The 16,786-nt window shown below is 42.6% G+C and overlaps 1 protein-coding gene across 1 annotated transcript; it reads left to right on the top strand.

The window, feature by feature from the left end:
• Positions 1–634: 634 nt before the first annotated feature.
• On the top strand, positions 635–12,157 carry p3h1 (prolyl 3-hydroxylase 1). Its single transcript, XM_010785271.1, has 15 exons — positions 635–1,203; positions 2,181–2,333; positions 3,199–3,388; positions 3,698–3,829; positions 4,348–4,487; positions 6,175–6,264; positions 6,346–6,398; positions 6,499–6,626; positions 7,522–7,649; positions 8,609–8,704; positions 9,491–9,641; positions 9,809–9,926; positions 10,046–10,121; positions 10,231–10,371; positions 10,988–12,157. The coding sequence occupies exons 1-15, from the start codon at positions 742–744 to the stop codon at positions 11,456–11,458; spliced, it is 2,529 nt and encodes an 842-aa protein (XP_010783573.1). The 5' UTR covers positions 635–741; the 3' UTR covers positions 11,459–12,157.
• The last annotated feature ends 4,629 nt before the right edge of the window (positions 12,158–16,786 follow it).

The following is a 16,786-nucleotide window of genomic DNA, read 5'->3' as shown; positions in this document are numbered from 1 at the left end:
CTTTAAAAGTGAAAATAAATATCACACTATTTTTACACTTGGCAACAGCTATTCATTCACCCTTTTTTGGGAACACACACACACACACACACACACACACACACACACACACACACACACACACACACACACACGCACGCACACACGCACGCACGCACACACACACGCACACACACTCTCTCACTCTCTCTCACACACATTTCTTCTTCTTCTAGTTACTGAGAACACATGTTCTGTTCTACAGATGTAGGCAGTATTATTATTTTTAAAACTATTTAAAATGAGCGTACAAACAGCATTGAAGGAGTTTAAATGTATTTGTGGGTGATAAAAACATAAAAGTAATTTTTTATTGCAAAATAAAAAAGAGCCATTTTGAAAACTGAGTTACTTTTACTTTTCTTACTTTAAGTAAATGTACCTGATAATAGTCCTACTTCTGTCCTTCTAGTAACATTTTCACATCAGGACTTTTAATTGTAATTGTATTTAACTATTGAAAGCCTGCTTTTCTGAATGAGTCCTACCAATACAGGCAATTGTTTTACATTGCACTATTATTATGTTGTTTGTTTGGGGGATGAGGGGTGGTGGTGGTGGTGGTGGGGGGGGGGCTCAACTTCTCAAACCCCGCCCCCAGAAAGTTTCTCCAGTGGAGCAAAGTTTCCCCTCCTCTCTGCCGGCTGTCCTCTCTCTTCTCCCGGCTGCTGTCCCGTTGCAGAGCCCGGTCCCTTCACCGCCATGGATCCCCGTTACGCATCGCTATTCCTCTGCGTTTTTATCCCCCTGTGTGCCTCGGACTCCGGCCCGACCAGCCACCTGGTTCTGGAGCCTTATGACTTCCTCTTCGACACCGCGGTGGATGCCTACAATAAGGGGGACTGGCTGACGGTCATCCTGAACATGGAGAAGGCGCTGCGCAACAAAGCGACGCTCCGCAGGGTGAAGGCGCAGTGTCGGATCAACTGCGCAAACCAGACCGTGTTTGGTGACTCCCTGTCCGGATCCGGAGGTGCAATCCCCGGGGCCGGATCTGTGGACGATCTGGGCTTCTTCCAGAAAATCCTGAAACGGGCTGACTGTGTGCATTCTTGCGAGAGTGAGAAACTGGGGTCTCGTACTATGCATCTGGTGACTGCAGACGTGGAGCTGGAGTTCACCAAAAGAAACCCCTATAACTACCTGCAGGTCGCCTACTTTAAGGTGAGAATCTGAGCCACAGAGCTGCGTGTGGAGCTGCAATCAGTGCAAATGCATCACACTTAACGGATATAAAGTGACATGCTTCCCAGTGGAAGCCCATACATATGCATGCCGAGAACACAGTAAAAACAATAGTTTGACTTTTCATGTAAGCTTTGATTTAGAGCTTATATAGAGTTGGACACTTTAAATACCCCCTTCCCCCCAAAACCAAGACTCCATGCCACGTCTTAAGGTGGAGTCTGGGCAGTCTGACGTTAGGACGTAGCTTTTTGGGACCCAGCGGTTTTTAAAAGGCCTGACGTGCTGCTTTCAAATGCTCCTGGTAAAATCATAATGACCAAAGAAGAAAAAGAGTGTTTAATTATGCTTTGTTGGCACATTGGACTATACATTCAAGTGAATGTTAGTCGTCTTGTTACTAAAATACAATGTTTTTGTCAAAGGAATCTCCGCTGTATTTAGGCAAAAATACTATTCTCATACAAAACATGAAAGCAGCAACATACCCAAAAGAGATGGTGAAATTATTTTTAAAGGGGCAGATCTCAAACACAACCAGTGTGTCATTAAAACTTAAAAAGTCACCAAAATGTATTCCCCTACTTATTTAGGTCCACATTTAGTAAAAGGAAACACAAAATAAGAACTCGTTGTTTCAGGTTCAGTAATATAGTTGGCTTTTCAACCAAGCTAGATTTAACTTTCAAAACTCTGATAATAACACGGTAGTGAAACCTCCTGTTTACCATCTCATCCAGTTGATGGCAGTGTACTGGTCACTGAGCGAACAATGCTTCTTCACTGTTGGTTTTAAATGATAGACCTTTGAAATTACAGCCATGAGGCGTGGTTGCTGTGATTTATATATAAAAGGAAATATGTGCTTACAATTCCAGCATGGCGTAGTTGGTGGTCAATATAACCAAAGCAGTACTTAAAGGAATATTCCACCCAAAAACACTTATTTATTTCAGATCAATAAGCTGGATAAAGCGGTGGCAGCTGCTCACACGTTCTTCGTGGCCAACCCGGATCACGTGGAGATGAAACAGAACCTGGAGTATTACAAGATGATGGCCGGAGTCACGCAGGAGGACTTCAAAGACCTGGAGGCCAGACCACATATGGTGAGGACAAAGTGAACCAACACCTTCTCTGAGGAGAGTAAGGCCTCAAGAGCAGGGTTTAGGGACTGGTTGTATTGTTTATTCACGCTGCTCACATTTCTGTAATTATTGGTTTGGTATATTTCAGTAACATGTGGTCGCATGGTCCTTATTTCTACTGTCGCATGGCTGTGGTTGTTGCTTCAGGCCAACTTTACTTTTTTTAACTATACACTTTCTTTTAACCTATGGGATCAAAGCTGTAAAGGAATGTGAAACATATTGGACATGAAAGTCCAATCACAAAATGTATATAATATCAATTATACGGCTGGGCATTACCCAGCCGTATAATTGATATTATATACATTTTGTGATTTGCATCTAGATATCATCTTAAATGTTCGTAACATCGCATAAATGTATTTTTATTTCTGGTTTTAAAGGCTGCATTACAGTGAAGTGATGTCATTTTCTGAACTCACGGTTCAAGCTGTAATGTTTTTACCCGGTCATTATGTCCAGATGACTCATTATTATTCATAAGACATTTCATATTGTTTGTGAACAATTAGTAGATTTAGCATAGTTAGCATACATTGTCAATCCTACTATATTGACCCAATAATGATATCAGAGAGAGAAACTCCCTCTGGAGGGAACACAGGGATTTTAGGCTTTGCAGACCATTGACATGCACTAAAAACCTAAATCACACGCTACAGGAAAGGGAAAACCCCCTAAAAGCAAATCAGGGCCCCTCTAATAACCTGCTGTGCACTTTGTTATTATTACATAAGAAAATACACTTGTGTATGTCGTAGCAATAGAACTGTTACACAGCCTCCCCTTTGTATTGACCATAATCCACTTCCTGTCCGCTCAGGCCCAGTTCCTGCTGGGGAAGAGTTACTACAGCGACGACTCCTTCGGCCTGGCGGCGGATCACTTCGAGGTGGCCCTAGACGAGTACTTCATTGCCGATAAGGAGTGCAGAGTGCTGTGCGAGGGGACGTACAACTACGACGGATACAACTACATGGAGTACAGCGCCGACCTGTTCCAGACCATGACAGGTGAGACTGTCAATCCCTGTGTGATGAGCAAGTTTAAAGAGTAACAGGTTACACGTAATACAAGTAATCAGATTACATTACTTTTATATTGTGATACTCAAATTTGGTTAGTAATAACATTTTTTTACAGGTATCTAGTAATTGTAACGAGATACGTTTTAAAGTAACCCTCAAAGCCTGGTTATGGGGCAGTTAAGATGAATTGAAAGTTGAAAGTAATGTGTGTGTGTGTGTGTGTGTGTGTGTGTGTGTGTGTGTGTGTGTGTGTGTGTGTGTGTGTGTGTGTGTGTGTGTGTGTGTGTGTGTCAGACCACTACATGCAGGTGCTGAACTGTAAGCAGAACTGTGCTGTAGAGCTGGCCTCGACGGCTGGAAAACTCAAACCCTTTGAGGACTTCCTGGCGGCGCATTTCAACTACCTGCAGTTCTCCTACTACAACAGTGAGTCCAACACATCGATTGTAAGGTCCAGCAGAATTGTAGTCTTGTACTGAGGAAACTGTCTTTATCAAATGTCCTTCACTTTAATACAAGTGGGATTAAACCCTACATCTGCAGAGGTTTTCTTTGATTAAGCATATGGCAAGAGATAGTTGTTTTTAATTATGTCAGAGGCCCTTTGGCTGCATTTGTCTTTATTGTATTGACTAACAATGCCAGAGGGAGACAAACGGTTTTTTCGCCTTCATCTTTGTTAAAACTATACATGCCTCTTCAATATCAATCAAACTAGTGAGCCCTTTTAACGTTACTGTCATTGTACCAAGCAAAGAAATGACCATAACAACCAATCAGCATCTCGCATTTGAACAAGAAAGAAGGTGGAAGTAGGTAGGTAATCATCAGGGTAAAAGCGCATTGGAAAACCCACTCGGACCCCTTTATTCAGAGAGCATATCTGTAGTGTAGAATAACAGTTTAAAAACCTAACCCCTCTTTCTCTTGTATCCTCTCTCCAGGTGAGAAGTACGAGAAAGCCATAGAGTGTGCTAAGACCTTCCTGTTGTTCAACCCTGAGGACACGGTGATGAAGCAGAACCTGGCTTATTACTCTGCTGTGCTGGGAGACGAAAAGGCGGAACCCTTATCAGCCCGACAGGTGCAGTCCATCTCCCTCACGCTGTGTTTCAGACAGTCCAAATCACATTGTGAGTGCAGTTATTTTCGGCGTAGTCCATAATGGTTGTCATTAAATGAGCCCACACGACATGAGGTGAGAGTGAAATTGCCTCCAAATGTACTGAAGGGTACTAAAGAGACAGAAAGCCAGTGATGGTGCTTTTTAAAGACACAATGAGTTAGAGTTTAACCGCCCCATGCTCTCAATTTTCATTATTACAGCATTTAGAGCGGCTTAATTGAGTTGCTGATCAATACCAGGGTTTTATGTGAAGAAAGATGTAACCCAATCGGAGTCTCATAATATAAAAAGGGCTATTACTACCTACACAGACAGGGCACATCACCAAAGAAGGACATGTGTGACGCCTATGAAGCGATGACATTTCTAACCCTAACCCTGAGGAGCAATACAATTATATAAAGTGAAAGAAAGTATTTGTCTAAGTTCCTGCGACAGTCGAGGCCAAACTAATCGGTTAATAATCAATCTCAATCTTTATTTATTTATATAGCACATTTAAAACAACCTCAGTTGACCAAAGTGCTGTACAGGGAACAAATACAATATCAAATAACACAATGGGAGTCAAATAATAAAACAATAATTAAAAACAATAATGGCTGTCTGTTCGTTCAATTCTTGCAAACCCTGATATCTTATCAGGAAAGCTTAGACTGAAGTACAGAGTGATTTGATTTGAGTGGTTAACCCTTATGTTGTGTTGGGGTCTCCTGTGACCCGCTTCAAGTTTAAATGATATAATAACTACGCTCTAGTTTTTTGTATCGGAACAAGGCTTCATGATATCCTCCACAACAGATATATAAACACTACAAAACTGATTTTGATAATTTTAGCCAAGTCGGAAGGCCTCTAAAACATAAAGTGTATCATTTGGTGTTCGGGTCTGGGGCGACCCAGCAGAATTGTTGTGGGAGACTCGAGGTCAAATTTGGCCCAATCAAAATTCATCTTTGACTTTACCCACCCCTCCCCCACCCCCTTCATCCACTGTAACAATAATTTTTCGCAACATGCGCTTGGTCCCCCCTCCCCCCACGGGAACTCAACCTTTCTCAAAGAATATGTGCACTAACACTTGAACCTGAACATGCACGTGTGCAATATGTGGTGTAATGTGTTTTGGGGCCATTAAATAAAATGTCAACAGGATTGTACGGTTTTAACTACATTATAAGTTAGTTATAATGTAGTTAAAACAATATTGGAGGAAAGTCATTTTTTTTTGTGTGCTTTGGACTGAGATAAATCTTGGGTCAAAATTGACCCGCGAACACCATGAACGGTAACAGCTTTCGAACACAACACAAGGGTTAAAGGTCACTTTGACCTCACGTTAGTCCCGTTCTTGTGAATACGTTATAGCCTTAATCTGACAATCAACAGATGGACTGGAAGTGTCGTAGAGAGATGGGTATGACAAGCAACCAAAGTCCCGAGGTAGAAATCAGACCTGTGTCCTTGTGGTAAAGTAACATGTGCTGTTACCATAAGGCTTTGAAGGAGCTCCGAAGTCCTGTGTCTGGTCCAAACCGTCAGTCAAAGCTTGTCTGTCTTTAAACATTTGATTAAACACGACTTCTTATGGATATTTTGCAGACTGTGCTTTAAAAACAGATGTGATGATGTGTGTGACCTCCAGGTGGTGAAGCTGTACATGCAGCAGTCCATACTGGAGAAAGAGCTGCTCTACTTTGGATATGAAGCCTTCGGAATTGCATTTGTAGATCCGGTGAGTGGATAAATCATTTATCTTTGATGCTGTGGTTTGAGTGAAGGACGCTATCTGACTTTACTCTCGTTCTGTCTGCAGGACACATGGACTCCTGCAGAAGTCATGCCCAAGAAGCTGAGAGACAAGCAGAAGTAAGACTGAAGACACAGACACTTATTTGTGCAGGAAAAGAAACACCGTTATCGTGAAAATGTTTGTAATGGCTTCCGTGTTTCCACCTGTGTGTGTCAGAGCAGAAAAGGAGACTGCCGCGAGGATCACTGAGGAAATAGGAAACCTGATGAAGGAGATTGAGACTATGGTTGAGGAGAAGAAGAAGGATACCTCAGAAATGGCCATCATAATACCGCCGCACGAAGGTAAGACTTTCCCCTGGTGCTAGTTATTGAGATGATGGTGCATTTATTCCATGCCTTGTCTGTATTATTTCATATGTAATCAAACTGTTAATGTGATACATGTCAATTGTAGAAAAGAGGTGTTCTCATTTAACGTTTGACATGGGGTTATTATAACATTAGAATATTTCTGATCTGCTGCTGACAATGTTAAAGGTCTCAGTAAAAACCAAGCCCCCAGGAAGAGTGCCAAACATTGAAGCACATTTTCCTAGTTGCCAAAACGTGGTAGGCTACAACTCAGTGTCAGTCTGTGATGTCGTTGGGAATAAAAATACTTTTTCCCATTGACTTGGGAAAGACACGTCTGGACTAAATTGACTACCCAGTAAACACACACTTGATACGGTCTGAAAATTGTAAGATGGGCAAAAAACTGAATCCTGAAGTATGGTCTCTGTCCATTCGTTTCACGTGAGCCGAGATTGGCCGAGACGCTGCGTTTTGGATGCGGTGCTTAAGCAGCACTCAAGTGCACACGCTCTCTATAGGCCCAGATATGGGTACCTTCGCTCTGGAGAGTCAGGCCATTTTGGATTTATCTGCCATCAGAATGAACGGGATCCTGGCCTCCAACGCTGTATCCGGTATACATTTTATTATATTATTGATAGATAGATATATACTTTATTGATCCCAACTTGGGAAATTCTTTAGTTATAGAAGCAGCTCACATTATTCAAAATGACCGACATCGAGGTGGGCACTCTAGTGAAAGCCAATTTTAAACATTTTGTGAATATCAGAGCAGTTACGTGCAAGTAGTTTGACAGTAGTCAGTACCTGAGAAAGTCAAAGTTTCAGTCTTTGAGCGTCTAACTTTGTCTCTCGTTGATCCTGTGATTTCCTCCTGTAGTTGGCGCTCCGTTGTTCGATAACGTCAAGGTTACCATGACGTCCCAGCAGCTGAACGGCTCTGAGCGCGTGCTGCTGGACGGCGTGATCAGTGAGGACGAGTGCAGGGAGCTGCACCACCTCTCCAACGTGAGTTACTGCAGGGCGGAGGTTACTCACAACTTAATGAGTTTACCCATAATGCCACGGAAACAAACTTTATTGAGTATTTAACTAAGTCTTGTAGTAATATACAATACCACATTACTATCAATACATACAATTCATAAACGTACACATAAAACAATCAATAAACAAAGTGCTTTTGAAGTTATGTCAGTTCTGATTTTTAATAAACAAACAGTTTCAGTATTTTCCTGACAATTAAAATATAACATGAAGTCACTAATACTGGAGTTAGTTCTTAATGTCAGCTGGGTTTTAGCTATATTTATAGGCATCAATAACAATAGAACGGTCACAGGGAGGTTCAGGAAGGCAGGACCCAAACGCAGTGTAACTTTGGGGAGGAGGATATAAGAATAGAACAAAAATACAAGCTGTTACAAAAAAAGAAATAAAAGACTGCAGGAGCAGGCAAGGTTAAACAAAAGAAAAGTACAAAACTAAAAACTGGAAACAAACCGGGAAGACGTAGAAATGGGAGGGCAGATGAGGGAAATCCATAACATGCAGAAAAGAAACCGAAATCAAGGAACGAACGACGACAAACCAACAAGGAACTCAAGGGATGACAAGACACAAGACTAATCACAAAGACAAGACACGGCTTGAAAGAGCAAGAAGAAACACAATCAGACAATCAGAGGAAACTAAAAGACAGGAAGTAAAACAAGACAAGGCACAAAACCTTTCAAAATAAAACAAGAAACTATAAAGACAAAAACTAAAATCATGACAAGAACATTGAGTGTATTTTCAGTGTGTGTGTCTGTCCATCATGTCAGTGTGTGTGTCCATCATATCAGTGTGTGTCCATCATATCAGTGTGTGTGTCTGTCCATCATATCAGTGTGTGTGTCTGTCCATCATATCAGTGTGTGTGTCTGTCCATCATATCGTGTGTTGATGTTGTGTGTATTCTCCAGACTGCTGCTCTGAAAGGAGACGGCAACAGCGGGAACCCCTCCCCTCACTCCCCCAGTGAGGTGTTCCAGGGAGTCACTGTGCTGAAGGCTGTGAAGGTCAGTCGTCATAGTTCATACAATGTGACCTAAGATTTTCATCGTCATAACTACACGTTATTAGTCAAACTAGCTATGTAGGTATGACTAATAAAAGGCCTTGAACCTGAACCTAATGAATTATAATTCTTGGAGTGTTGGATATATTCATTTTGTATTACTTAACATTTATTTTATGCTGTTTTGATCATAATATGAATGGCATTACGTTTTGTTCAGAGTCATTTGATCATTATATTTGAGTAGTATATGACCTAGTTAGGATGCAACCTAGGCGCCTCCCTAGGGAAGTGTTCCAGGCACGTCCAGCTGGGAAGAGACCGAGGGGTAGACCTAGGACCAGGTAGAGGGATTATATCTCTTCGCTGGCCTGGGAGCACCTTGGGACCCCCCAGTCAGAGCTGGTTGATGTGGCCAGAGAAAAGAAAGTTTGGGGCTCTCTGCTGGAACTGCTACCTCCACGACCCGACCACGGATAAGCGGGAGAAGATGGATGGATGATTATTATATTACAGTATATGTATAGTTGAGTTAATTTGAGGCTTTTGATCTGGTATTTTCTGGTAGACAAGTCAAGCAGAGGATGAAATTAGTCTTTTTTAACAATTGGAAATAGGCCAAACAAACCAAATTCTTTCCTGGACACAACAGACTTAATACCTGCGTAAGATGCGCCAAAAGGTTCCTCAGTTTTTAGCTTGAGGACAAATAGCTGCTACATGAAGACCTGTGTTGTTTAGATCGTTGTAGATTTTCTTAAATAACTAAACGTTTCCACCCCTACAGCTGGGTCAGGAGGGGGCGGTGCCTCTGAAGAGCGCTCGGCTGTTCTTCGACGTCAGCGAGAGGGTGAAGATGACGTTGGAGTCGTACTTCGGTCTGGACGCTCCGCTCTACTTCTCCTACTCTCACCTGGTGTGTCGCTCCGCCATCGCTGGTGAGTCCAACACCGGGGGCTCGTCGTTCTCCTCTGTGTTTACTGGTGGATCACAGCATGCATTTTGATGATACATACTGCCACAAACTGTACAGGAGTGTGTAGATGTTGCTCTTCAGATGTGTTATAGTGGTCTAAAAGGGTCTATATGCTCTGTTGTTTATCAGAGAAGCAGGAGGAGCGAGAGGACCTCAGTCACGCTGTCCATGTGGACAACTGTCTGCTGGTCTCTGAGCTCAACGAGTGTGTGAAGGAACCTCCTGCATACACACATAGGGACTTCAGGTGAGCACACACACCACACACACACACACACACACACACACACACACACACACACACACACACACACACACACACACACACACACACACACCCTGAATTCCTAATGTGTTTGCCTGCAGTGCCATCCTTTATCTAAACGACGACTTTGAGGGCGGAGATTTCATTTTCACCGAGTTGGATGCGAAAACAGTCACGGTAAATACTCAGTTTCTCCTTCCATAAACCTTTTTCTTAACACATTCTTTTATAACTCTTCTCTGCTATTAAATGTTGCATCTTCTCTATGTTTTCCGGTCTTCTCCAGGCGGAGGTGCGTCCGCAGTGCGGCCGGGTGGTGGGCTTCGGGGCGGGGAAGGAGAACCCCCACGGTGTCCGAGCCGTCACTAAGGGTCAGAGGTGTGCCGTGGCGCTGTGGTTCACTCTGGATCCAGTTCACCAGGAGAAGGTGAGAGCCATATCTGTGGACCAGCAACAGCATAACTGGGAATAAATGTGAAGTGAATTGTAGTTTTTACCAGCAGCATCTGTTCAGTTGGCCACTAGAGGGCGCCATAGCTTCACAGAAGAAAAAGGCCTGATTGGATTCAATCAAATCAAACTTTATTTAAATCGCAATTTTCATACACAAAACAGAAAGTGATGCACAAACCAAAGACACAAATGATACTTCTTCCCATGTAATAATAACAAGTTACACATAACTTTCTAATTGATATAAAAACACTTAATACCAACTAAAGTAAATAAACACAGTACTGAATAAAACAGGACTACAAATGTATTAATAAAATAAGAAAAAGATAGAAAAGGAATACAATAAGAAATTAAAGACGTATAATAAATACAACTTAATTAAAAGCCCACCATCCTGGGCCGTAATAATAAAAAGACGCCTCATCGTTGGTCTTTGTTTTAACCTTACGTATAATTAAAACTTGAATATGACTATGATTATGACATAGGAGATCTTAAAATATAATGCACTAAAAATGTGGTTTTTGTCTGATTCTTGTTTGGCTAATTGAATTTCCTCTGAAACATTTCTTATTTCTGTTCTGTAGGAGAGAATCCAAGCGGAAGAAATGCTGAGGATGTTTTCTACCCCTGTTAATGCTGAGTTCATGCAAAAGGAGGTGAGCGAGACCCCCGAGCCCCTGCAGGCAACCCCAGCCCCCGCTGCACAATTTTCTGCTGACCAGGGTTTCGTGGAAAAAAAATCAGACGATAAACCAACGGAGAAGGGACCGGACGCAGCAGCCGACTCTGAAACGGACAAAACAGAGACGAAACCGGTCAAAACTAAAACAGACACCAAGGCCAAAGCCGCTCCTAAAGCAAAGGCCAAAGCTGGAGACAAAGCAAAGACCAAGACGGCAAGCAAACCTGCCGCCAAAAAAGATGGAAAGCAAGTTAAAACACAAGCCAAGCCGGCGGTCAAAAAGGACGCCAAGCCGGCTGCGAAAAAGACAGTGAAAGCTGCCGCCATTACAGACTCAGAAATAGATTCTGAGAGCGATAAGCAGGAGCTGTGATCGCTCTGCAGCTCGGACTGTCTGTGTGCTGTCTATGTGTTGTTTTTTCTACAAGGGCTTTTCTGTGGGTGGTTGAAATGAAAACAGGGTGAAAGTTTGAAAATATTGTTCCACTGTCACTACAATCAGTATTTGACAATCACTGAAACCATCCTTGTTTTTAATAAATCCTTACAGATGGTACATTTTCACATCTTCACGTGCAACCCTGAATTCTCTCCATGTTATTTTATTTGTCATGTCGTGATGTGAGGTAAATATGAGCGGAACATGAATCCACTATGTGAACATCGAATTAAAAGTGATGTTTTTTTAAATGTTGTATATTATTTTCTGATCCAAGCCCCAACTACTGTTACTAACTTCTATCTGGACATAATTGTACTTTACTCTAATATTTCCATGTTATGCTACTTCACACATCCGCCACTACATTTCAAAGGCAAATATACTCAACTACATTCATTTAACTTTCACTATTAACTAGTCTTTGGACATATTACAACATGTGCGGTGCTTGTATGATATGATGTGAGTGGCTCCACATTGACAAAGTACATTAAAATGCCCTGACGTTTAATTGTTAGTGATAAAAACAGGAACATCTAATGGTATAAAATATTGTAAAAAATCTATTCAAGTCATCCATCTATGTTACTATAATCATTACTGTACAGTAAACAGAACAAATGAACTAAAGAAAGTGAAAACCATAAAGTAGATTCAGGCAGTAGAAGTATTCACACTTAAAGTATTATCCTACAGACCAGAGAAGAGATAACATCTGATCCTTCACAACAAACACTCTGGTTTTTACTAACATGGTAATCCTGCTAGTAATCTCCAATTTTGGAAATGCAACAGTAATCTGTCTTCTTTTAACTTTACAGGAATACAGTTGCCTTTTTTTTGCATCCTGATGATGTAATCCTGTTCAATGTAATCCATTACACCACAAGTCTGTTTTCACTGCAGTACTCCAACTCCCCACTGGGTGTCAGGGTGGGAACACTGTTCAGTAATCCGCCTCACTCACTGCTTCTTTAACAAACCATAACAAATTCACTTCTGAGAAATCCTCAGGTAGTGAACTTCAGGATTTCGGGACGTCCTGCTGTGATTTGATTTCAACCTGAATAATTCAAAGGCCAAGTGCTCATTGTTCTCCTGAAGCTCAGCACTTTCCTCCAGCTCTGTCGCATTAAAAATCTCAGCGCCTGCTTGGGAAAACGAACTTGTCTGAGTTTGAAGTTTATCTCCATACTGACGTTTCTGTTTTCTCTGTGGACGCTGCTCCTGGGAATTCATTACAATTAGATTTTTGCTCTCTTCACAAAATATACACAGTTCTCTCATTCTCAAACAACTCCACAGAGATCGGACTGATCATTACATTTGAATAATGGAAATGTACTCAATAACATCACATTTTATGTTTTCTTATTTACTTTTTTTACACTCCCCCCCCCTGTCTGAAACGCCTCCATTGGACTCCTGTGTTTACTTCAGGAACATAGTGACATCACAATGTAACACTCAGGCTTCTATTGGCTAGCGCTCCTCCAACACATTGTACGTGATAGGCTAAGGGGCGGGACATCAAGCTGTTGACCAATCACAACAGAGCTGGCCAGCTAACCAATCAGAGCAGACTGGGCTCTGGTTTCAGACAGAGGGTGAAAAGAGGTGCTGCAGCACAGGCAGTATGAGAACAATAAAGAGCTTTTTGAACATTAAAGCATGAAGACATGTCACAGGAGAGGCACAACATACTGATACGAAAATTAGTGTAATGTTGCCCCTTTAAAGAGCGACAGATTTGATTGATATGTTTCTGTAGCTTCTTCACTAAGAGCTTCACATCACATTGTTTGTAGGTTATTGCGTAGGTTGCTATGACGTTTGAGTGTTGTGAAGAGATGTCTGTGTAGGTTTAGCATGTGGATGAAGTCATTCCGACACAGACAAGCCATCTGGAGCACACACACACACACAAATCTGGGGTGCAATTAGGGTAGCCGATATAATAAGCCTGAAACAGTAATACGAGTCTTTCAGAGGGCAGCACAGAGGACCCCTCTGCTGCCGACATATGAACACACTGCGTCAGTGTGATTCAAAGGTTTAGCGAAACATTCTTTCAACTCTGTTCAAACACTGCAGTGCGAGCTGACGCAGAGCCTTTAACTCTGAAACACATGCAATGCAAATCTACACCCACTCATCCACCAACACACTCATACATGAACTGTGAGTGTGCGTATTTAAACACACACATAGAGGCATCCTGTTAAAGAATTTGCAACAAGTCGTCCCATGTGGATTTACCTTCAGAGAATAGCCAATTTTACTTTTATTGAGCGTGTCGTGTGATTAATGTGAAGGGCAGATGGACTCAGCTGTCATGCAACTCCCAACCTCCTACAGCGCAGGATTCATGAACAGGACCCCTCTTTGGTGCATTGTGTGTGTTCTTGGTGTCTGTGTGTGTGTGTGTGTGTTTGTGTGTTTTCGGTGTGTGTGTGGTGCTCTGTCAGTGCGTTCTTTGTATCTTCTTACTCTTGTTTGATTGGAAGAGAGAGAGAGAAACACACACAGGCCACTTTGTTTTTTTGTGTGCTGGTGGCCTATGGATTTGGCCATTGTTTCTCTGCAAGAGAGTAGGAAAAAAAGTGTGTGTGTGTGTGTGTGTGTGTGTGTGTGTGTGTGTGTGTGTGTGTGTGTGTGTGTGTGTGTGTGTGGGGGGGGGGTGGGGTGGGGTGAGAGTACAGTAGACAACAGAGCTCCGTGATTGGTACAGCTGTCTCTCACTGTTCTGCCTACAGCCGCACCACATTTCAATACTTATACGTTAACATTATCTTTATTTCTCCTTTTTTAAACATAAGACATTGTGTAAGTGCATTGCTATAGGCCTGTGTGTGTGTGTGTGCCGTCCTTGTTGCCATGGGGATGGGGTGTGCATGGAGACGGAGGTGGCAGGTTGGGGTCAGGCTCAGCGGGTTGCGGAGCTGAGATTAACTGTGACTGTGACTCCGGAGAGAAGAGAATAAAACAGCAGGCGAAGCAGACCGACATGACCTCCATCCCTCTGAAAACCTCCGGCTACCGGCGGAACATCCAAAGGAAACTTTTTATTGTCCAATGTTTTCTTTCACTGGCTTTCACTTAACTCTGTAAACTATTGCTCAGCACTCTGGGAGATGTGTGTGTTTGTGTGTGTCGGAAAGTACATTTAAGTAAGAAAGTACTGTATTTGAAGAGGCCCTATTATGCAGTTTGAGGTTTTCCCTTTCCTGTAGTGTGTTATAGGTTTGTGTGCATGTAAATTGTCTGCAAAGGCTACAATCCATGTGTTCTCTCAAAAGGGAGTTTCTCTCCCACACACTCCCCCCACCCTGCCTGAAATGCCTCCATTGGTCTCCTTTGTTTACTTCTGGAGCATATTGACATCACTATGTAACAGTCTTACTTCTATTGGCTATCGCTCCAACACATTGTACGTGACAGGCTAAGGGGCGGGACATCTCTAAGCGGTTGACCAATCACAACAGAGCCGGCCAGCTAACCAATCAGAGCAGACTGGGCTCTGGTTTCAGACAGAGGGTGAAAAGAGGTGCTGCAGCACAGGCAGTATGAGAAAAATAAAGAGCTTTTTGAACATTAAAGCACGGAGACATGTTTCAGTAGAGACACTACATACTAACATGAACCTGGAAATGTGCTTAATGGGGCCCCTTCTAGATACCTGGCCGTACAAATAGTCAGTAAAGTTAAATCCACCTTTAACAGCTGCAAATTAAAATGATGTACACGTTTATAGATTACTAATTATAATCCAGAGAAATGATAAAATGGCCATAACGAATATTGAGCGACTTTGATCAAGTATGAGTATGAGTACCACTGGCTATCAACCTGTGCTGAGGGCGGTATTTTGACAGGGATTGGGTGTTTTAGGCCCAAGAAAACACTGTTTCAATATGACAAATTGATCAACTTGACAAGATATTAATCAATCAGGCGGTCCCTCTTGAGGACTGTGATGTTTGACAGAACAAATCAAACTGTAGCTGTCAGTCCCATTGCTGCTGTCCGTCCTCTGGTCTAAAACCAACCTTGTGTTAGAGTGACAGAGAGCTCCATTGTTTGGCTGCTTGTTCTGATGGATGCCTGGCCGATGACTTCAGCTCCGCCATGAACTGTCCTCTTATTCTCCTATAGGCCGGGATCAGAGCCGTGCCGGCCTGGGCCTGGGACCGCAGCTGAGGTGCAGTGAGATGATGGAGGAAGCCAGATCTATAGATTATAGGGACATACAAGTCAGGGAGGCGGTCATTAGTGAAAAAATAACACAACAGGGTTATCAGAATCCTGATGGGAAGCTTATTGCATGGCTACACACTATATAAACCAACAACATGACTCACAGTATTGAATTGAATAATGATCCTATTGCCTTTGCTAAGAAAAAAAAAGTCTCTTTCCCGGCGTTCTCTTTCCTTTACTGGTGATAGTTTAGCCATCAATTCATCAACAAACGTTTTTTGCTGTCCACAAATATAAAAACGTCTCAACAGCTGATGTTAAAGTAACCACACTTCTTTCTGCGGATTGATATGACTGCACATATACTGTAGTCCCAACAACGGACTCTTAACGAAAATGAACAGACCTCTAAGGGAATACAGTTGCCTTTTTTGTATCCTGATTCCCTTTACATGTAATCTGTTACTCCCCAAGCCTGGCCTTTGTGTATGTTGTCCTAGAATACCAGCACACAATTAGCACAGTGATGAGGGGAGTTCAATGAGGATGAGAGGACAGTCATACTCGCCTCAAGTGACCGCCAATGTGTGTGTGTGTGTATGTGTGTGTGTGTATACTGTATGGCCAACATCAACAGACATCCAATGGGCGGTAGAGCAGCATAGGGCCCGAGGGTGCCCAGCTGAGGGTGACTATAGAGAGATTAAAGAGGGAATGTGGGGCTTAATCCACGGTTATACAGCAGTCTTGTTCTGAGGCTCCACTCACTGAGAGAAGGCAAAGACAAGAGGAGCATTCCTGCCAGCCCTCGCTGCGCAGCACACAGACCAGAGGCTACAGACGCCATTTGCCATCTGGCCTTAACCAAACACTGAACCCTGACCCCCTCCTCTACCCCCACACACTCTACATCTTCCCCCTCCTCCTCCGCTGATTCAACAAACAGGCTACCTTATAACTTTACCTAGGTATAGCGCTAAAGAAAATTCACTTCCTCCTCTTGATTGATTTTGACTTTTCACCTTACAGGAGAGAAGTAGGTAACAACTGTACAACTGT

The sequence above is a fragment of the Notothenia coriiceps genome, unplaced genomic scaffold (assembly GCF_000735185.1).
Source record: "Notothenia coriiceps isolate Sejong01 unplaced genomic scaffold, NC01 NC01_scaffold00027488, whole genome shotgun sequence".
In the NCBI taxonomy this organism is placed as follows: domain Eukaryota; kingdom Metazoa; phylum Chordata; class Actinopteri; order Perciformes; family Nototheniidae; genus Notothenia; species Notothenia coriiceps.
This window is presented reverse-complemented; position numbering and strand designations above follow the sequence as displayed.

Coding starts and splice junctions, on each gene's coding strand:
- p3h1 (XM_010785271.1), top strand. CDS start 742: ATGGATCCCCGTTACGCATCGCTATTCCTCTGCGTTTTTATCCCCCTG. Junction 2,334..3,198: donor TGGAGGCCAGACCACATATG/GTGAGGACAAAG, acceptor CTGTCCGCTCAG/GCCCAGTTCCTGCTGGGGAA. Junction 10,372..10,987: donor ATCCAGTTCACCAGGAGAAG/GTGAGAGCCATA, acceptor TCTGTTCTGTAG/GAGAGAATCCAAGCGGAAGA.